This window comes from Salminus brasiliensis, chromosome 17 (genome assembly GCF_030463535.1).
Source record: "Salminus brasiliensis chromosome 17, fSalBra1.hap2, whole genome shotgun sequence".
In the NCBI taxonomy this organism is placed as follows: Eukaryota; Metazoa; Chordata; class Actinopteri; order Characiformes; family Bryconidae; genus Salminus; species Salminus brasiliensis.
Genome location: NC_132894.1, coordinates 2044744 through 2067456, shown reverse-complemented (window position 1 = coordinate 2067456; position 22713 = coordinate 2044744). Strand labels below are relative to the sequence as shown.

Here is a 22713-nt window from a genome sequence, read left to right as displayed (position 1 = left end):
TGACTCCCTATTGGTTTATAAGTGATCCATCACACCTGCACACGTCCCGTCACTCTCCAGCGAGCTCACAGCAGACGTCTGTAGTCTAGTATGAAGACTGTGTCCGTGACAGAGACTCAAGAGAGCTGCAGTGAAACGTCCCGACTGAGCCCCACATTTACATTCCAATAAAGCTTATTGATCACACGCCTCTGAAGTCTGACTTTCTGCAGCTTTACAGAACTTCTAGACAACGACTCCTCATATTTTCCTCCATGAAGCTCATGTTGATGCTCAGTAGAGCACAGAGACGCTCCTTTAATAGAGCTGATATTACTGAAATGCTTCATTTTCAATGGGCAGATCTGCAGCTGAAACAGGAGCCTAGTGCAGCCCAACATTTTTAACATCAACATTTTAATAGATCATTCTCCTCATTATGACTTTTAGAGAAATGGGTTTTTGGGGAGGGGGGGGGGTAGTGCACTATAGACCCCTGTTGCGCGGCCTAAGCTTTCGGCCTTTGTTTTCCTTCCATTACTTTTACTTTTCTACTTGAAGTCGTTCTGAAACCAGTACTTTTACACTTTTACTGGAGTAAAAAGCTTCAGTTGATACTTCAGCTTCTATAGAAGTCTTTTAAACCCTCCTATCTCCACTACCTTCTACCTGAGGAATGAATGTCATCACTAGCAAAGCCCCCAACATTAGGAGAGTGAAGACTAGCGCATGTCTCCTCTGACACATGTGAATTCAGCCACCACCGCTGATGCAGCATCGCTAGGTAGCAAGAGCGCTCGGCAGAAAGCTCAGCTCTCCAGCTCCAATACATCAGCTAACAGGCGCCTGTGCTGACCAACATCACACTAGGAGTGATGTGGGGAGGAGGGAGGGCCATCAACCCACCCCAGAGAGAGCAAGGCCGATTGTGCACTCTCAGGCTTCGGCTGCTGATGGCAACAGATTAGACATTTAAAAGGTTCTTTACTCACACATCTCTTAATCAAATTGTTCTATATGAAACCAAAAAGGGGTCTTCAATGGCTTCAAAATAAAAATGAACAGGCTGCCTTCCTAAATACGTTTCATGTGCTAAATCTGTAGAAAACAAACCATAAAGGAGAGAAATCGGAAATCAGCGCTAGGCCTTCACGGCACCAGCCAACACTGCTATAATGACCAAACGAGGGGATGCCATCCTCTTATTGATGTCATCACCAAGTCGCAAGTATAAATCATCATCCACCAACAAAACATTCAGAAATATCTGAAAATAATAATAATATATATATATATATATATATATATATATATATATATATATTTGGATGATTTCTTCCATTGTATCACTCAAAGATCCCTTCGTAGCACCTTTATTTTTTTAAAAGAGTGTAGTTAAACCCAGCTACTGGATGGTCACTGGGCAGATCACTGGGCAGGCCACTGGGCAGGCCACTGGGCTGGCTCCAGAACAGCTTTGGGGACAGTTAGGCTAAAACACACTCACACATACCAAATCAAAATATTGTAAGTTGCCCAAATAAACAGATTTACCTTTCATTTCCTCTAAAGTTTCCTATTTGGACGTACTGTTGTGGACTTAACAGTGTCCGATGTAGTATTGGGGAAGGTTGGGGTCAGGCAATGTGGACCTGTGACTAACAGGGACCCTAATAAATGTGTGTTTTGGCAGAATTGTTAGAGTAGAGTTGTAGAGTCCAGAGTAATGTGGGGAATGGGGCACATGGGGCTCCCTGGCAGCCCCCCTTCCCACTGGTCTGCTGCTAGTCTTCTGGACATCCGCTTGTGTTGACAGGGCCAAACACACTGGTAAGAGTCTCAAGAGGAACAGACTCCTGGTTGATCTTCACGTTCCTCATGCAGCCCACAAAGGAGCTCCACACAGGGACTCTCTTATGCTTCCGTTCTGCAGGAACAGTGAGAGAGAATGGAAGACCGTTAACAAAATGTTGGTGCTGGAGGTCCAGACCTCAGATTATGTAATCACTGGTGTTTTACTAAACTGTGGATGTCACTGACCGGTTGCCTAGTGCCATACTGGAACCAGGACTCAAGGACTAGATTTTGAGATCTGACAAAGGATACATTTATGGACATACACTATATGGACAAAAGTATTGGGACACTTGCTCATTCATTGTTTCTTCTAAAAACAAGGCATTAAAAAACTGCTTCTGTGGGAGTGACTGTCTCTACTGTCCAGAGAAGAAGACTTTCTACTAGATTTTGGAGGAGGAGCATTGCTGTGAGGATTAGATTGCATTCAGTGACAAGAGTGTTGGTGAGGTCATCCCAACTACACAACTCAGCAAAGCCCAAGTATTGGATCATTCCACCATCATTCCAGAGAACACAGTTCTTCTTCCACAGCTCAATGCTGCTGGGGGGCTTTATACCCCTCTATTCCACGTCTGGCATTATTAGGCAGCATGGTGCCCATAGGCTCATGATGTCTATCTGCTCCAGAGAGTCCTATTCTATTGGCAGTACTTCTCTACAGGGACTTAACAAGCTGTGTGGGTGCAACCTAAAGTAGCCCAGTGCAATCATTAGAATGGGTGTCCACAAATATTTGGACTTATATTACACATGTCATCTATTTCCTCCACATCTGGTGTCCTGCTACCCAATATGTATGGTCTTTAACTTCAGGAAGAAGACAAGAAGAAGGTGGGCTTTCTTACCTGGGACACCTCCGATGTAAAGTGTGTCACGAGTCTGGGAATAGGAGTGCACAGAAGGTCCGACAGCATGACGATGCTCTTTGCCCATCCTTAGCTTGATTACATTGCCATTTTTGGTCACTGGACAAAAGAGACAGTGCACACAGCTTTAGAGAGAGAAGGACCGGGTGTCTGCTGTAGTGTGGATGGCTTGTGAACATGCTTTACAGCCCTGTCGGGTGACCCTGCATTGGAAGCCGAATATGAACACTGTGTAAATGCATCACCTGTCACATGATGGAAGGTGTGATCACACAGCGTTGATGGAGAGGTGACCGCGGCGCTGTAATCTCCTGCGCCGTCATTCATCTGAACCACCATCTACCACAACACGACCAACACAGCTCAGATAGGCAAGTCTCCCACACAAGATTCAAGAGCAAATTATGAAGCTGGACTTTATTTGAATCACTTTTATATACAATAATAACTGACAAAGCACAATGAAATAATCAGCAGGCAATATTTAAAAAAATTAAATATTGTCCTGCTGTATTACCCCACCTCCTCCCACCAAAAAAAGATGTCCTGCGCTCCTCCTAACCCTGTTTTCCCTCCTGTCTGTTTTCTTTATCTGTCTTTCCCAGTTCCAACTGCCCCATCCTGGTTCTGCCAGACCTGGCTCTCCACTACCCTCCACTGCTGCCCACTGTCCTGCGCTGGGGCCTCGCATTGATTCATCCTCATTTCACTGCAAGTTTTAATCTTTTATGGCGTATTTATTTATTTATTCCTGATTATTATTATTATTATTATTATTATTATTATCCAGTGTTGACCAGATCAGGACGGGTTCCCCTTTTGAGTCTTGGTTCCTCTCAAGGTTTCTTCCTCTCGACCCGAGGGAGTTTTACCTTGCCACTGTGGCCACTGGCTTGCTCAAAAGAGGCTTGGACCCAGATCTCTGTAAAGCTGCTTTGTGACAACATTTGTTGTGAACAGCTCTATATAAGTACATCTAAACACCAAGATAGTACATGATAAATAATACTAGTATATATACTTATATATAGTATATATACTAGTTATAAGTATCAATTTTAACTTAATTTGTCAAGCAATTTGGCTTGCTTTGACCTCCTCTTTCGAAATATAGTCAATTCTGGCTAAAAATGAGTCACCTTGCATGTTTGAGGTATTAGTGACCACCTTACTAAACATCTTAAACACACACTGGTTGGGACCACTGGTAAAGGAACCCTTCAAAGGGACTCACCTCGGACTTCTTCAGAAAAACACTGAGGCTGTGTCCATGATGACCTCTGCAGTGGAACAGTAAGCCGGTCAGATTTCCAGGCCGAACCTCGAATGTGAGGTTGAACTCAGCACCCGGTGTGAAGTACTTTTCTGAAAAATGAAAAAAAAAAAAAAATATATATATAATAGTGAATTAAACGCTTCAATTCAATTCTGACGCAGTGTTGGTTCAGAGTGGGTTCAGAGTGGGTTTCTACTAAGCTGCTGCTGCTGGACCTTAACCCATGGCTGACCCTGTACTCTGACCTCAGCCTGGGGATATGGAAAGAGAAGCACTGTAAATGACACTGAAAGCACATGAATAAAAGTGAGATGCCAATATTAATAATAATAATTCTTCATAGAGGCCTTTTTTGTAAGTAAAGTACACTTTAAGTTGACATTTTACACAGAATTCAATCAAATAAAATGTGGGGTCCAAACCTAAAGCAGCGTAAGAGCCATGGCCAGTGAAGTACGCCCCCTTTACTGCTGCACCATCAAAACACGGGGCGCCTCCATGATTGACAGCTGGCTCTTCAACCAGAACTTCATAAAATCTGATGTCACGGACGCAGCCGATCACACTCTTCTTAGGGAAGGATTTCTCCTGATGAAGAAAAGAAAACGGACACTCTTGGACAAATGGACAGGTCAGATCTATTTCAGATTATTAAATTCAAAAATGATATTTAATGCAGGATGTACTCCAGGCTGAATTTACACTGTTCAAAAGTTGGGAATCACTGGTTTTGTAATGCTTTTTTCCTTGTCTCGTCCTTCAGTCAGCCTTTCTGTGCTCCGCTCTAGCCCCGCCTTGTCATTAGTGTTGCCACCTGTGCCTCTTTTGAAGCCCTGCCCTCTTGTCATCTTCCTCAGGTGTTTCTTGTCAGTGTCTGTGTATATGTAATCCTTTTGTTTCAGTGTTGCTGGCCTGGTCTTTTGTCATGGTTCTGGTGCGTGGGCCGTGGTGTGCCGTGGTGGGCTGTGGTGGGGGGTGGTGTGTGTTTTTTTGTTAGCTTTGTAATCCATTTCTTTGGTTCTTGCTCAGTTTATAAAAAACTAAACCAAAAAACCATTTGGTTGCACAAAAAATGTCTAATGATTCTAATATTGTAATTAGAATCAGTCAAATAATCAAAAATAGCTACATTAGAAGTGTATATGGGACATACATGTGCCAAAATGCTTCATAATTAATAATAAAATTAATATCCAGTAATTCTTGTATTTTAAAACTCCTGAGACAGACTGGACAAGAACATACTATGAACAATGCTATATAATGTAACTTCTTTATGTGTATGAAATATAATTTGGTCATAATAAATAAATAAATAGTCATAAGAATTATATATTTTATTATACATATAATAAATATTTATTACTAATTTATGTTTATTGAAAGTGATTTTTTAAATTTTATATTAACATTTTACCATTTAATGTAAGTAATTTTAATTTAATTAAATTTAAAGTAATTTATTTTAATAATTTATTATTACAATTATTTTTCAATTATTAAAAAACAAATGGATTAACATCACAAGTGATTCCAAACTTATGAACAATGTGTGGTGAAAGTGATAAACTGAGCTTGAAGACTTGAAGAACTGAAAGCTCAATCAGATGTGTGTATGAACTTGCCTGGGTTCTGTTGACTGGCTGAACCCGTCCAGCTCCGATGTAGGCCGGCGCCTGCAGCTCCAGAGAAATCCCTTCATCCTTCTGCAGCCGTCCGTCTGACACCCGGAAGCCATCCACCACGAGGTGAAATGTGTGCTGCTCAACACTGAACCTGATCTGCATAGACAACAGAGCAAAGAAGCAAGGCTCGTTCACACAGGAGCCGTAAGTGTTGCAACATCAGATGAGTTTTCCCTGCTCCAGCATCCCGGATTAACCTCTGTAATGAAGTAAGGAGAAGAGTCGGATGTGTTGGAGCCTTCAGAGATGTCACTGGAATTCCTGGAGCACAGTTTTACCTCTTAAACCCAACCCAGATAATTTACCCTTGTGGGGCCTGTATGGGGAGCCCAACTGGGAACCACGTTCCATGTTGGCCCCACATATGGATGCCCACCAGGGTCAGTGATGGGACCAGGAAGGGTTAAACGTGGGCCTCATCTGGGTTGTACACTGCACATAGGGCCATGATGGGATGTGAGATTAGGGTAGGCTGTAACAGTGGGGCCCATTTGGGAGGCCTAACTCACTCAGAGCCCACCTGGAACCCACCTAGCCTATGTTCCACCCTTGTGAGCCCCACTTGAGCATGTTGGCTGGGAACTTCTCTACCCTGCTGAAAAATCCAGCTCCAGCTTTTGATGATAGCTGGTTTCAGAATTCCTAGGCTGGTCTTTAATTGTTGGTAATAAGTTGGTAGCGTACGTTGTGCCAGTTGCCGTTATTAATCTTCTTTGGGTAGTAGATCAGTCCTCCCTCCCCAACGGAGAGTGTGACCCTGCCACCGTCTATGAACAGAACCACTCGTGAAACATCTTGCTTGTCTGCGATGTGGAGCAGAAGACCGTTGGCTGACCTGGTTCGCACGTCCAGAGAGAAATGGGGTCTGTGAAACACAAAAAAATTTCAAAGAGACGATCTTGTTCCATGTATATGTTCTATATAACATGTATATGTTCTATATTCACTATATGGACAAAAGTATTGGGACACCTGCTTATTTATTGCTATTCTGAAATCAAGGTTATTAAAGAGTTGATCCTGTCTCTTCTGTCCAGAGAAGAAGGCTTGATCACCTCCCACCTCATCCCATTCAAAAGTACCACCATCATTTCAGAGAACACAGTTCTTCCACTGCTCTACAGCTCAATGCTGGGGACACTGAGACACTTTACCCAAACCTGGACACTTTATTATGCTATGCTTCTTAATCTTATACTGTAATTAGACTGCTGAACATTATTTTCATATTTATGTCTATTTATATTATAGATTTTTAAATTATTATTATTATCATTATTATTATTATTTTATTTATTCATAATTGCTCTTTGGGTGTAACTGGGACCTTGAGAGCTCAGTTTGTGCCACCCCATGTACCACATGTGATGTGAATGACAATAAAGTCTTCTTGAGTCCTTTAGACCCCTCTAGCCCACGCCTGGCATTAGGCAGCATTTTGCCAATAGGCCCATATTCATTTGCTGAATGCATTCATTAGAAGGGGTGTCCAGAAACTTTTGGACATACAGTGTCTACTGCTTATGTGAATTATGTGATACTGTTCAAGTTGTTGCGCAGAGCAGAGCATCATGTACCTGAAGTTAAGCTCCTCTGGAGGTATATTGTACTGCAGCTGACTTCTGGCCTTGAGATGATTGGATTGCCAGGCGTGGGTGGGCTAGAGGGGTATAAAGCCCCCAGCAACACTGAGGAGCTGTGGAGCAGTGGAAGAGCTGTGTTCTCTGGAAAGATGTTGGTGGAGCTCCATCCAGTAATTTTAGGATGAGTTGGGGAGTTGGGGATGAGGTGAGGTGGGGTGGAGATGATCCAACATCCTAACCTCACTAATTCAGCTTTTGTCGTGGAATTCAATCAAATCCTCACAGCAATGTTCCTCCCAAATTTAGTACAAAGCTTTCTCCATGGTCAGTAGAGATGGTCAGTTATGCCTAAGTTATCTACATAACCAAGATCATACCACCCCAAAAGTTTCCGGGGTGTCCGGAAACTTTTGGACATACGGTGTCTATTGCTTATGTGAATTATGTGATACTGGTCAGGTTGTTGCCCAGAGCAGAGCATCGTGTACCTGAAGTTGAGCTCCTCTGGAGGTATATTGTACTGCAGCTGACTTCTGGCGTTGAGGTGATAGGCCTGGATTACAGGGGCTGGCTTGTTACAGTCTTGCTGTGAAGAAAATATAAAAACAACAACAACAACAATTATCATGATGCATCCTCCTGCATCTTCCTGCATCCTCCTGCAGCCTCCTGTATCCTCCTGCAGCCTCCTGCATCTTCCTGCATCCTCCTGCAGCCTCCTGTATCCTCCTGCATCCTCCTGCATCCTCCTGTATCCTCCTACATCCTCCTGCATCCTCCAGTATATCAGCAGTAGAACCAGTCAGAAACCACCTGGTGGAACTACAACCAGGGAAGAACACTACCAGGTGAGCCTTGCAATGCTGACCCAGCCCATAATAGTAGGTAATGACACTGTACTGATAACTATAGCACCACCCACAACAACAACAACGTACTGACTCACCAATCCTGGCATAAAGTGTTCTGCAAACCCCTAAGAATGGACACTGTACACCAGTCTGGCCCCTGTCTCGGCCCTTATCTCCACCCAGGTGTCTCGTGCTATGCAGCTGTTTGTTTTGGTGACCTGCCCCACCTCTGCTCCACCTTGTTCCTGTGTTTTTTATCTTTCGCCTCACCTTTTATTGGTGTTTTCAGGTGTTTGTTGTTGTCTGTCTCTGGTGTATTGACTGTACACGCCTTGTGTTCACCATTGTTCTCTGCCTCGCATTGTTTCACACAGGAGGAAGACAGAAAAGGCTGCAGGATGTGAGTGGGAGTTGGTTCTAATGAGGTCTGGGGTGAAAGGACGGGAAGATCCAAGTGCAACAAGCAGAGAACAAGCTGTAAGGTGCCTCAAACAATGCAGGGCGGAGAACAATGGCAAACACAGAGGCCTTGTAATCAATCATATATCATATTTAATATTTGAGTTTCTTTACATATTTGTCTTGGGTGGTGTTCTGATGGTCCTCTGGGAACGTCGTTGCACACCACTCTGTACTTGGATCTGGTTAGAATGACACAAAAGGCCTTCTGATTCTGAACCTGAGGGGTTTAAATACACCAGAGACAGAAAAGCTACACCTGGGGCGTCTTTTACAAAGCAGAAGCTCACATTTTAGCCAGATCCACTATATGTCCAAATGTTTGTGGACACCCCTTTTAATGAATTCATTCAGCTTACTTTAAGTTGCACCCATTGCAGATGCACACGCATCTTGTCAAATCCTGCCAATAGATTAGGACTGTCTGGAGCAGATGACAGCAACATGAACCAATGGGCACCAGGCTGCCTAATGCCAGGCGTGGGTGGGCTAGAGGGGTATAAAGCCCCCCAGCAACATTGAGAAGCTGTGGAGCAGTGGAACACAGCTCGTGTTCTCTGGAAAGATGGTGGTGGAGCTCCATCAGGTACTTTTGGGATGAGTTGGGGAGTTGGGGATGAGGTGGGATGGGGTGGTGATGATCCAACATCCTAACCTCACTAATTCAGCTTTTGTCGTGGAATTCAATCAAATCCCCACAGCAATGTTCCTCCTAAATCTAGTACAAAGCTTTCTCCATGGTCAGTAGAGACGCCTAAGAGAGTTAGGCCTAAGTTATCTACTTAACCAAGATAATACCCTCCAGTATTCGAAGGTGGGGCTACAGACAAGTGGAGTAAAGGCACGTAATCAAACAAACACATAGGAATTCACAGCAATGTTCAGTACTATACTGTAATGTAAGACTGCTGGTCTGCTGCACTCAATCAGACCTGTAAGTGACTTTTCCCAGCCTTTCGTCCTGTCCGGAATTCCTTCTTGACATCTGGCCACTTAACTGTCCTTCTGCGTTTGAGGCCGTTTTTCTCCATGATGGCCAGAGGAGGGCGCTGTGCTCTACATGTTCCTAAAGACACAGCTCCTGTCTTATTAAAACTGGTCAGATCAGCTGGGATGTAATTGTTCTCCAGCCTGGACACAGAGGGAAAGCCATGATTGGACGTTATTTCGAGTGTTCTAATACTCTAATATTGCTGGTATTGATGAATAGGAATGCACCCACTCCTCACATGTTACCATTAACAGGTATTTCTATAATGAACTGCAGGGGACTGTCATTTACCTTCTCATGTAAAAGTTCCTTAGGCAGCCGCTGAAGGTCCCTTTTCCCAAAACTACACTTGTGTCAGTGGATACGGCGCCGGAGGGCAGTGCCTGTATTTCTGCTGTGTCTGAATTATCAATACTCAACTCCATTCTGAAAGGAAGCGAGAGAGATGTGAGAGAGTCTTTTCCCATTTCTGATTGGGAAAAGATTGGATTCCTAGAATGTGTTTGTACACGGATCAGCCATAACATTAAAAGTACGGTCAGGCAGCAAGTGAACGGTCAGTTCTTGAAGGTAAGCGTCAGAATCGGAGACACTTTGACCAAGAAGAGCCAAACTGTGATGTTCCAGACGATGACTGGGTCAGAACATCTCCAGAACATCAGGCAGGTCTTGTGGGGTGTTCCTGGTATGCAATGGTCAGCACCTACCAAAAGTGCTCCAAGGAAGGACAACCAGTAAACCGCTCATGGAGGCCCCGTCCACCTCACAACTTACAGGACTTACAGGACTTACTGCTAATGCTGGTCTTAGTGCCAGTACCACAGCACACCTTCAGAGGGGGCATGGATGGAGTCCATGCCTCAACGGGCCAAAGCTGTTTTGGCAGCAAGACGTTGGTACCGAGTACTGGTACCGAGTACCAAAAGTGCTCCAAGGTAGGACACCCGGTTCAGGGTCATGGGCACCCAGGGGGTCTCACTGATGCTCGGAGAGGCCCTGCCCACCTCACAACTCACAGGCACTAAAGAATCTGCTACCTACATCTTGGTGCCAGATACCACAGTTCACCTTCAGAGGTCTTGAGGAGTCTTGTGGACAGGTCAGAGCCTTCTCAGCACTAGGCAGGTGTTTTTAATGTTATGGCTGATGCACACGCATCATCATCTTACTGATTGAAAGATGTTCTACTGTGGCTGTTTGAGATTGAGAACCTGCGAGTCCATGCCTCAACGAGTCAGAGCTGTTTCGGCAGCAAGAGGTGGACCCACATAATCTTAGGCAGGTGGTTTTAGTGTTATGGCTGGACCTAATGTACAGAAAGCACATGTGGATTGCCAAGCTCATGTGTTACCCAGTGCCGTTTCTGAAAGCTGTCACATAGTGCCACCCTCCCTCATCATATCTGTTTTTGGATTTCACAAGGGTTGTGCCATCTTTCATCTCCACATGTCCGTCCACCAGAGCCAGCTCAAATCCACCGTCCTGTGAGCCGAGAGAAAAAACAGTGAGTAATCACGCCTGCTGCTGTGTGCAATAATCATTCAGCTCAGATAAATTTATCTTAGCTTTTGAGAAGGAGAGGTTTTTGGACCTTCTGCTTAAACCAGGCCAGAACTGAAATCCAGAAGTCACATAAACATGGCCTAGAGGGCCTGCAATCTTAACAGTTGGGTTACTTTGTTACTATAACGATTTTAAATAGACCTCCAAGTATGTAGACTTTACCTATGCAATTTATATTTTTTGCACTCACCAGTTCCCCAGTGTGTGCCACTAGGATGCCGCTGCTCTGGGTAGATTTGAACCCAACTGAAACCATGGTGCCTGTATTGGACTGGTTGACGTCCTGAACAAAAGCAAGAGAGCTCCCCAGCTCCACCGAAGCTTCCCGCAGACCCTATATAACAACATACACAGTACATCGCAGGTTCTCAATCTCAAACAGCCACAGTAGAACCTCTTTCACTTAGCAAAATCATGATTTTACAATCAGCCATAACATTAAAAACACCTGCCTAGTGCTGAGAAGGCTCTGACCTGTCCACAAGACTCCACAAGGTGGTATCTGGCACCAGGATGTAAGTAGCAGATTCTTAAGTAGCAGTACCTTGGAGCACTTTTGGTACTCGGTACCAGTACTCGGTACCAGTACTCGGTACCAGTACTCGGTACCAGTACCAAAAGTGCTCCAAGAAAGGGCAAGTTCTTGCTGCCGAAACAGCTCTGACCCGTTAAGGGCATGGACTCCATCCACAACCCCTCTGAAGGTGTGCTGTGGTATCTGGCACTAAGACCAGCATTAGCAGTAAGTCCTGTAAGTTGTGAGGTGGGCGGGGCCTCCATGAGCATCAACAAGCCTTGGGCACCCATGACCCTGTTGGCGGTTCACTGGTTGTCCCTCTTTGGACACTTTTGGTAGTGGTGCTGACCACTGCATACCAGGAACACCCCACAAGACCTGGTGCCTGATGTTCTGGAGATGTTCTGACCCAGTCATCATCTAGAACGTCACAGTTTGGTTCTTCCTGGTCAAAGTGTCTCAGATTCTTACACTTGTCCATTTTTCCTGCTTCATCAACTTCAAGAACTGACCGTTCACTTGCTGCCTAATATGTAGATCCAGTCCTGGACAGACAGGAGCCACTAGACCCAGACACTCAGTGCTATCCATTCAGCTGTCTGTGGTTTTAATGTTATGGCTGATTGGTGTGTATATCATGTGTGCTAAGTAATTCAGTTTATTGGATGATTTGATTTAAGTCATGGACATATCAGTAACAAAAGGTTTCACAAGGGTACTACCACCCCTGGACAGGTGCTATTGGAGCTCAGTGGTTTTAATGTTATGTCTGATTGATGTAAAAGCTTTAACAGTAAAAACATGACTCATTTAAAACCCGTTAATCTCCCACATGCTAACAGTAAGAGACTGAAATGGGACATGAGTTATAAAGGGAGTGGTCTTACTTACCAGTAAATCCACTGGACAACCAGGGACAATCCCGACTTCCTCCACGAATCTGACGTTAACATCCACTTCAAGGCTTTTTAGGCATCCTCTCAGTGCTTGATAGGTGATGTTATGTCTGTAACGAAGTACGTGGAAACCTGGTTAGTTCCACCTTGTCCATTAAAAGCAGAACATAAACTTACACCATATGGACAAAAGTATTGGGACATCTGCTCAATTACTAAAATTAAGGCTATTAAAGAGCTGATCCTGCTTCTGTTGGAGTAACTGTCTCTACTGTCTAGAGAAGAAGACTTTCCACTAAATTTTGGAGGAGCACTGCTGTTTTTGGTCAGGATGTTGGACGTTCACCACCTTACCACTACCCCAAACCATCCCAAAAGTACTAGATGGAGCACCATCCATCATTCCAGAGATACACAGTTCCACTGCTAGGGGGGCTTTATACCCCTCAAGCCCACACCCAGGACCAGACATGCTGTGCATCAGGACATCTGCATCAGCAATGGGTGCAGTTTAACATAGCTAAATGCAGGCATTAGAAAGGGTGTCCACATTTGGACATACAGTGTTTGAGCGCTTATGTTTTGAATTATGTGAATTATATTTTAGAGCTAATATTGTTTACTATTTTTAAATTATGATCCATTTCTCAATATCTAAATATATAGTTACTGCTGCACACAGAACTGGGTGTGCTGTTGGTACTAATGCCACTGAAAACACTATATGGAGTATTTATTCCATATATATATATTTAAAACATCTTCACGCTCACACATCTGTATTACATACATGGTTCTTTAGGTTCCTAAAAGCGCCTCCGCTATGCCAGTGGTGAGCTATTCCAGTTCTGGAGAGCCAGATTCCAAGACTTTGTGCTTTTCCTGCTCCAGCACACCTGATTCAACTCACCTGTTAACTGCCAGATTTAGTACTTCTGTTAGAGCAGGGACATCAGCAAACTGCACTGGACTCCAGCCCCCGTTGCCCACCCCTGCTCTAGTATATGGCATCACTCACCTGAACCACCTGAAGCAGCTTCATTGTTTTAGTAAGTCTGCACAGGAACTCCCTTTACCTTGCTGCAATCGCTGCTGGAAGGCCTCCTACGAAAGCTTGTGTGTCTGCAGACTGCAGAGCCCCGTAGTCGATCAGAACATTGACTGAAAGTGAAGAAATGGCTATAGTATGGCTGCTGTTTTTGAGGATTTTGATCTGTTGGTAGTATTCCTGCAGAATTAAATCAAAAAGGCATATGCAAATGAGTTGTCTGAGTGAAGGGCTGTATGCAAATCACAGCATAGAGCTGTAGAATGGATCACTCATACTGAGAATGGAGGTGAAACTTAAGAAATGACATGAAGCCTTTACTGGAATCCTCTGACCCAACGCAAAAGCCTTGTATAGTAAAATAAGATAAAGTAAATTGTGTGAAATCATGAGCCAACAGCAGTTTGGATGCCACCTGTTGGATGGCAAGGCTTACCACAGGGAAAACTTTTCTGTCGCTCCATATGGTGGGTCTTTGGCCCCCCAGTGTCATCCTCAAAACAACAAAGCCTTCCTCCACTGTAACAGTGAAATAGGAATCCTGTTGAAAATATATCTGCATATTAACATACAGGACCCTTGTGAAACATCTTGTAACTGATATGTTCCTGCATTAACCCATCCTAGAAATCGAATATATCTCCAATCAGCCATAACATTAAAACCAGATGAAGTGAATAGCACTGATGATCTGGTCCGAGTGGCTCCTGTTGAAGGCTGGATCTACATATCAGGCAGTTCTGGAAGATGATGAAGATGTGTGTGGGAAGCTGAATGTAAGAATCTGAGACACTTTGACAAGAACCAAACTGTGATGTTCTAGATAATGACTGGGTCAGAACATCTCCATAAAAACATCAGGCAGGTCTTGTGGGGTGTTCCTGGTACGTAGTGGTCAGTACCTACCAAAACTGCTCCAAGGAAGAACAACATGGGCTCCCAAGGCTTACTGATGCTCATGGAGGTCCCACCTAACAATTGCTAATGTTAGTCTTGGTGCTCCAGCTACCACAGGACACCTTCAGAGGTGTTGTGGAGTCCATGCCTCAGTGGGTCAGAGCTGTTTTGGTGGCAGGACGGGGATCTACACAATATTAGATGACTGGATTAGGTCGGTCTTGCAGGATGTTGCCAAAAGTGGTCTAGCTTCCTGGTACCCATCCATCCATCCTTTGGTCCACCTTCAGTTCATTCTGGTCCTCTTTCAGCATTTCAGAAATGCTAAAAAAAATGACTTGATGTTCTTCTCCATATCAGTGCTATCTCCTGTATGTTACAACTCACCTTATTACCCAAATAAAACAGCAGGGCGTTCTCCTGTCGACTTAGGACAAAGAATTTGATCACTCTGCTGTCGTCTTGTACGTTTATCCTCCCATAGCCCGTCCCATCAAAATACTGCCCCGGCTGACGGATCTCACCTCTACAATAGAAAAGAGAAAAACATGGCCACTGTAACCAGCTCTACTCTGGTTCTCTACAGTCTGACAGTAGAGTATAGACATAATCAATAAAAATGACAGTTACCTTAGACACCGGTCTGTATTTTTTATGTTGACAGCTTTCTGGAAGTTGTAGAGGCTGAGGATGTGTTCGTTTAACGTGGAAAATTCAATGCATCCCCTAAAGCTGGGATAATGGAGCTCCTTGGGTGGCTAGTTTTATAAATCCAAATAACAAGTAATGAAAAATGACAGATTAGTTCTGAACCAAGAGGAGATTCCCACAAGAAAAAATGACTTATCAATTAAAACGGCCATATCCTGACACTTCTTTGGTTACCAAAGTCCACCATTTTTGGATGGGTTTCTGTATCAAAATTTCTGTATCAAAATCAATATTTTTACTTCTTTATGTTCTAAAAATAGTCATAATTCATTTTTACACCAACCATTTCCAACTTCTTTTACGACTTTTACGCAATTCTCGTCCTAGAGGTCCAGGTTTCTGCACCTGATTCAATTCTCCTGTCAATTGCCAGGTTTAGTAGGTGTGTTAGAGCAGGGAGGTCAGCAAACTGTACTGGACCTTGACCCCCATTTTCGTGCCCTGCCTTAGGCACTCCAGAGAGCTGCAGAATGAATCGATGATGCTAAACTGTGGTAGGCTGAATGGGCGGAGATATGTAAATGAGTTGCATTTTGCGACATCAGAGAAACTGAATTACAAATAGGCTGTTTTTTATATGGGCCCTTTAAAATGGTCTGAAAAAAAGTAGTCCGGGCTGAAACACTCCTTATACATCAAAGGAAATATGTAGATAAACTGAATATATATATATATATATATATATATTTACATAATATATATTTACATAATGCACTCAAGATACATGTAAATATTTTGGGTTTTGAGTCGTCACACACTTTAATTTACAAAAAGTAAATTTGTTGTTTTTAGCATTTGATGTATACTTACAGTAAAGTCGTTCGGATAGCCTCCCACGTATAAGACCACCTCATCACGGTCCAGGTCCAGCAAGCTAACTGTTGTATTAGCTTGACTTGTCATTGGCAGCCACCTTTTGGGTGCAGATGAGGTGTAGGTCTTGGTGAAGATCACTTCCGCATCTTGGTAAACTCTGATTTAGAAGAAAAGCCAAAGAAGTGCAAGAAAGACAGATAAATAAAACATCTCAGATCAGGCAGATAAATGTCCAAGAAGAAATGGAATGATATGGCGTTTACCTGCGGAAGTCCACTCTATCCATGAAGGAACTATTAGCGCTGGACCTGGTGATGTGTGTAGTCTTTATCTCATGGATTTGGCCCCCCAGTTTGTACATGCAATACAGCACACTGTTCCGGACCACTAAAGCAACGTAGTCTTTCAGGGCCTGCATTTCAACAGTTAGCAGATAATGCTCTGGTTAAGAGTGACAACAGTGCTAGTAGATCCACGGAGGTCTAGAATTGGTGTGCGGTGCATCTTACATTCTTGTTCCCCAGGTAAAGAATGAAAAGATTGTCGTCTTCCGCTGTGATCTGGCGTCGTACACGGTGGTCTACTTTGGGCCGGTGGAGAGTCAAGTTGAGGGCTGTGAAGGCTCGTAGATCTTCCAGGTTTTTGGGAGGACGAAGCTCAATGTGGCTATCACCAGAGAACAAGATGGGACCCCTGATCTAGAGACCCAATGATCACAAACAGTCAAACTGGCATTTCCAACTCCCATCTATTATCTAGCACCCCCCCCCCCAACCCATATCACATGATGCTGCCGGCACTGGCAGAGCGGTGTTACTTGAGAGTCATGAAGCTCAAACTGCTGCTAATGCAACTGGACATCACTGGACAGCTGAACATGCATTAAGGCCTGTTGTGCTCTCTGGGATTCCCAGCCTCGATTGGATGCTGTAGCAGCACAGGAGGTAGATTAGTCTATGACTAGGGTCCATACTCACTCTGTTGGCCATATCTCTGGTCCTCTCAATCATATCTTTGATCCTCATGATGCTGTCTGACATGTTGGTTCTGCTGGGCAGTCGGCTGCTCTGGTTCTCCACCTCAGCGAGTGTATCACTGAGCTCGGGGAAGAGGCTGTTCAGCTCATTCACTGAGGGGTAAAACAATGCTGTTCAGTGCTTCTGTAAAACACTAGGGCTGGGCAGGGTTGGTCTGTGGTGTTTGAGCACAGATATGGACCATCTAGAGAGCTCAAGGACTGTTCTGAGAACCACTTCTTTGGTTGGTGCTGGGGTGTCCTCTCCCCAAGTCAAGGCTTTGCCCAGGCTGGGGCTTAATTGCTTAGTTTGTGGTGTATAAGCAAAGACATGGGCCACCTAGAGGGGCCTAAGGCCTGATTTGAGAACTACTGCTGACCAACTGTGGTTGTTGGTTCCTAGTTTGGGGAAATCAGAAAGGTTAGAGATTATGTGGAGGTTCTTTAAAAAAGGCCCGGTCCATATTTTGCTCTACAGCTCTACACGCACACAAAACCAGGTATTCAGTGACTGGGCTCAGTCAAAAGAAGCCTAAGCTTGCACAGAAGAAGCCTCAGCTTGTACAGATGGTGTCTCCGTTTGGACAGAAGGAGCTCCTGCCCAGTCCTAGGGTTGGTCTGTGGTGTTTGAGCACAGATATGGACCATCTAGAGAGCTCAAGGACTGTTTTGAGAACCACTTCTTTGGCAGGTGCTGGGGCGTCCTCTCCCCAAGTCAAGGCTTTGCCCAGGCTGGGGCTTAGTTGCTTAGTTTGTGGTGTATAAGCAAACACATGGGCCACCTAGAGGGGCCTGAGGTCTGATTTGAGAACTACTGCTGACCAGCTGTGGTTGTTCTCACATTGTCCTGATTTGGCCTAAAAACACTGGACTAGTCACATACTTGGATAAAAATTTGGTTCCTTTATATTTTCTATTATATTTCACTTATATTTTAATATTGTGAATTAAATTCTCTAATAATGGGGTCTTACATGTATTATTGACGCTGTTGAGTATATCAGTCACGTTTGAATCTCCACTGGGAAAACGGATCTTGTCCAAGTCAGCAGTGATGTCCTTTAGATTTGCTGTGGTGTTGGACACAGTGTTGTTGGCCGCCTGGACAGCACCCTTAGTTTGGTTCATAAGAGCATCAATATCATCTGCAAAGTGCAATATCGTCTGTTAAACTGGTGGTGGTGGATAAACAGGGAAATAACAATAAAATATCATCGATCTTTTTCGTAGTCTCGCAGCTCACCTCTTTTGATTTGGGTCATCTTCTCCACAACAGCTTGGATCTCTTCGTTCAGGCTCCTTTCTTTGGCCTTCGCCTTGTCCAGGCGGTCTTTAATGGCATCGTAAACCCGTGTGGCTTCTTTAAGCAAATAAGAAAATACAGATGCTGGTCATAACATTTGAATATCATGAAAAAGTTCAGTATTTCAGTAATTCAGTAATTCCATTCAAAAAGTGAAACTTGAATATTATATTGATTCATTACACACAGACTGATGTATTTTGACTTTTAATTTTGATGGTTATAACTGACAACTAATGAAACCCCAAATTTAGTCTAAAAATTAGAATATTCCTTAAGACCAATACAAAAAAATAGGTTTTTAGAAATGTTGGCCAAATGAAGAGTATGAACATGAAAAGTATGAGCATGTACAGCACTTAATACTTCGTTGGAGCTCCTTTAGCCTGGATCACTGCAGCAATGCGACGTGGCATGAAGTCGCTCAGTCTGTGGCACTGCTCAGGTGTTATGAGAGCCCAGGTTGCTCTGATAGTGGCCCTCAGCTCTTCTGCATTGTTGGGTCTGGCGTATCGCAGCTTCCTCCTCCCAACACCCCATAGACTTTCTATGGGGTTAAGGTCAGGTGAGTTTGCTGGCCAATTAAGAACAGGGATATCGTGGTCCTTAAACCAGGTACTGGTAGCTTTGGCACTGTGTGCAGGTGCCAAGTCCTGTTGGAAAATGAAATCTGCATCTCCATAAAGCTGGTCAGCAGCAGGAAGCATGAAGTGCTTTAAAACTTCCTGGTAGACGGCTGCGTTGACCTTGGATCTCAGAAAACACAGTGGACCAACACCAGCAGATGACATGGCACCCCAAGCCATCACTGACTGTGGAAACTTTACACTGGACCTCAAGCAACGTGGATTTAGACTCTGGGACCTTGATTTCCAAAGGAAATGCAAAATTTACTTTCATCAGAGAACATAACTTTGGACCACTCAGCAGCAGTCCAGTCCATTTTGTCTTTAGGCCAGGTGAGACGCTTCTAAAGCTGTCTCTTGTTTAAAGGTGGCTTGACACAAGGAATGCGACAGCTGAAACCCATGTCTTGCAGACGTCTGTGTGTGGTGGGTCTTAAAGCACTGACTCCAGCTGCAGTCCACTCTTTGTGAATCTCCCCCCACATTTTTGAATGGGCTTTGTTTCACAGTCCTCTCCAGGGTGTGGTTATCCCTATTTATTGTGCACTTTTTTCTACCACATCTTTTCCTTTCCTTCGCCTCTCTATTAATGTGCTTGGACACAGAGCTCTGTGAACAGCCAGCCTCTTTAGCAATGACCTTTTGTGTCTTGCCCTCCTTGTGCAAGGTGTCAATGGTTGTCTTTTGGACAACTGTCAAGTCAGCAGTCTTCCCCATGATTGTGTAGCCAACAGAACTAGACTGAGAGACCATTTTTAGGCATTTGCAGGTGTTTTGAGTTAATTAGCTGATTAGAGTGTGGCACCAGGTGTCTTCAATATTGAACCTTTTCACAATATTCTAATTTTCTGAGATACTGAATTTGAGATTTTCATTAGTTTTCAGTTATAACCATCAAAATTAAAAGAAATAAACACTTGAAATATATCAGTCTGTGTGTAATGAATGAATATAAAATACAAGTTTCACTTTTTAAATCGAATTACTGAAATAAATCATTTTTTTCATAGTATTCTAATTTTATGACCAGCACCTGTATATGCTTGAGACCAAATCATATAGACAATAGTGGGTTAAGTCATATATTATTAACATTACATTGCTTTTAATTAAATGTACAATTAATTACAGTCATTTAGACCAAATATAAAGAAATGCTGAGCATTCTCACACAATACTGAGAGTTTTAACATTGACCTTTCTGAATATCCTCTGCTTTCGCCGCCTTGTCAAGTGAGGTGTTTGCAGAGTTCTTCAGTTCTTCAGCCTTCACAGTGAGATTTTGAGCCTTCACCTCCTGTGAAGTGAACAAATCAAGTTGGGCACAAAGGTCCAACATTACTTAAGATGTGATACAGTAATTATCCTGCTGACATCGTTAGTACTCACTGCTAGGGCCTCATCTGCAGCTTCATGGGCTTCATTTGCTGCTGCCTCAGCCTTTTTTATAGCATCAATGACATCTCTATAAGCATTGATGGACTCTACTGCCTTATGCACAGCTGAGGTGTTGGTGTAATTCAGCAGAGACCTGCAGAAATGTGAAAAACAGTCTACATTATGTCTCCAGCTAAACACAAGGAATATAAATAAATTACGCTGTCTCTACAATCAGTGATTCACTGCCTGTACTACATGTTTTGGTCAATAAATGGTCAATAAATGATTCAGTATCTACTATAAATGCTTGGTCCTTCCAATAAATGATTCATTGTCTATATTAAATGATTCAGTATATATAACACATGATTCAGTATCTACAATAAATGTTTTGTTTTTTACAATAAATTATTCAGTGTCTATATTAAATGATTCAGTATCTATAACATATGATTTAGCATCTACAATAAATGTTTGGTCTTTACAATAAATGATTCAGTAAAGGATTCAGTAAATGATTCAATAAATGATTCAGTATCTACAATAAATAAATGTTTGGTCGCTACAATAAATTATTCAGAATTTAGATTAACTGATGCAGAATCTATAATAAATGATTCAGTATCTACACTAAATGATTCAGTATCTACAATAAATGTTATGGTCTTTACAATAAATGATTCAGTGTCTATAACACATAGTTCAGTATCTATAATAAATGATTCAGTATCTACACATACAGGCTTTCGGGTCTAAATTGTTCAGTTAACAAAGCAATAAAGTATAAATCAGAAGAGCAAACCATGAGCAAGTTTTCTGGACTGAAAGGGAGCGTGTGGGGCTGATCAGAGGGTCTTTGTGCTCTTACAAACATTTTGTGTTGTTTTGAGGGTAGTTCTTACTTTAAATACAAACCAAAGTGTTTAAGGTATGAACTTGCATTTGAAAATGCATGGCAAGATTCATGAGGTCCTGGGCATGCTCCTCTGCCTCTCTGACGATATCCTGCTTGGCTGTGGCTTTGGAAAGCTCGCTGAGTTTTGCCATTAATCCTGTTTTTGCTCCGTCCAGCTCAGCAGCGAGTTTTTCCAAGTTCAGAGTTGTGATCTGTAGATATTTAAACCGAATACTATTTTTGCTGAGTTTTACTAAGTTTACTGAGTTATAAGTGTGTTATAAACATGCAGTGTTGTGTCCTAAGAGTCTGATTCTCACGTTCTTCATTTCTTCCATCATTTTCAGAATCTCTTTGAGTAGTCCTCTAATCATCTCCATGTCAGCAGAGACGATGCCCTGCTCCTCCTCAAACTTCTGATGACGTTCCTGGGGGAAACATAGGACGGTGGTTTTTATTTATTAGAAGAATAAACAAATACTATATATCATCGCTGTCCAGTGAAACATGTATTTCCAAAATGCTGATTTTACAGGAGAAGGGGGAAAGGGTCATATAAGAGATTGTCCCAAGTAATTTGGAGCATTTCTATTGGTCTGTTCATCCAGAAATCTTTACACAGTGTACAGAGCAGCTACAGGGTTCAAACCTCAGAGAAAACTAAAAACTGATAATAATTAAGATACATATAAATATATAAATAAATATAATAAATATATATATATTCAGTATATATAATACATGATTCAGTATCTACAATAAATGATTCAGTATCTACAATAAATGTTTGGTCTTTACAATAAATGATTCAGTGTCTGTAACACATAGTTCAGTACCTATAATAAATGATTCAGTATCTACACATACAGGCGAATCATTTATTATAGGTACTGAACTATGTGTTATGGACACTGAATTATTTAGACACTAATAATTAAGATATATATATATATATATATATACATAGGTGGTTGCTAAGGTGTTAGCACACGTCCAGGCCCATCTTAAATTTGCCCATGACCATTTGGATGATCCAGAGGAGTCATGGGAGAAAGTTCTGTGGTCAGATGAGACCAAAATAGAACTTTTTGGTCTTAATTCCATTCGCCGTGTTTGGAGGACGAAGAATGATGAGTACCATCCCAAAAACACCATCCCTACTGTGAAGCATGGGGGTGGAAGCATCCTGCTTTGGGGGTGTTTTTCTGCACAGGGGACAGGACAACTGCACTGTATTAAGGAGAGATCGGGATGACCGGGGCCATATATTGTGAGATTTTGGGGAACAACCTCCTTTCCTCAGTTAGAGCACTGAAGATGGGTCGTGGCTGGATCTTTCAACATGACAATGACCCAAAGCACACAGCCAGGATAACCAAATATTAACATTGATTTCACAGGTGTTCAAATACTTCCTTGCAGCAGTAACACACAAATCAATTATAAAAAAAATCATACATTGAGATTTCCGGATTTTTGTTTTTTAGATTATGTCT

At 42.8% G+C, this 22713-nt stretch overlaps 1 protein-coding gene across 2 annotated transcripts in view; it reads right to left on the bottom strand.

Moving 5' to 3' along the window:
- Positions 1–1336: 1336 nt before the first annotated feature.
- lama3 (laminin, alpha 3) overlaps positions 1337–22713 on the bottom strand; it is a 28114-nt gene continuing 6737 nt past the window's right edge. For both annotated transcript variants that reach the window (XM_072660713.1, XM_072660714.1), the window contains 27 exons: positions 21538–21645; positions 21263–21429; positions 20332–20473; positions 20140–20239; positions 18257–18373; positions 17988–18158; positions 16976–17127; positions 16508–16696; positions 16262–16410; positions 15993–16155; positions 15102–15229; positions 14859–14997; positions 14011–14115; positions 13603–13754; positions 12522–12636; positions 11304–11447; positions 10902–11032; positions 9842–9976; positions 9492–9690; positions 7738–7835; positions 6351–6531; positions 5607–5762; positions 4404–4569; positions 3940–4070; positions 2951–3044; positions 2685–2804; positions 1337–1906 (listed from right to left, as the gene is read on the bottom strand). In XM_072660713.1, coding sequence (XP_072516814.1) covers positions 1764–1906; positions 2685–2804; positions 2951–3044; positions 3940–4070; positions 4404–4569; positions 5607–5762; positions 6351–6531; positions 7738–7835; positions 9492–9690; positions 9842–9976; positions 10902–11032; positions 11304–11447; positions 12522–12636; positions 13603–13754; positions 14011–14115; positions 14859–14997; positions 15102–15229; positions 15993–16155; positions 16262–16410; positions 16508–16696; positions 16976–17127; positions 17988–18158; positions 18257–18373; positions 20140–20239; positions 20332–20473; positions 21263–21429; positions 21538–21645 — 3795 coding nt within the window. In that variant the 3' untranslated portion in view covers positions 1337–1763. The remainder of the gene's footprint in view (positions 1907–2684; positions 2805–2950; positions 3045–3939; positions 4071–4403; positions 4570–5606; positions 5763–6350; positions 6532–7737; positions 7836–9491; positions 9691–9841; positions 9977–10901; positions 11033–11303; positions 11448–12521; positions 12637–13602; positions 13755–14010; positions 14116–14858; positions 14998–15101; positions 15230–15992; positions 16156–16261; positions 16411–16507; positions 16697–16975; positions 17128–17987; positions 18159–18256; positions 18374–20139; positions 20240–20331; positions 20474–21262; positions 21430–21537; positions 21646–22713) is intronic.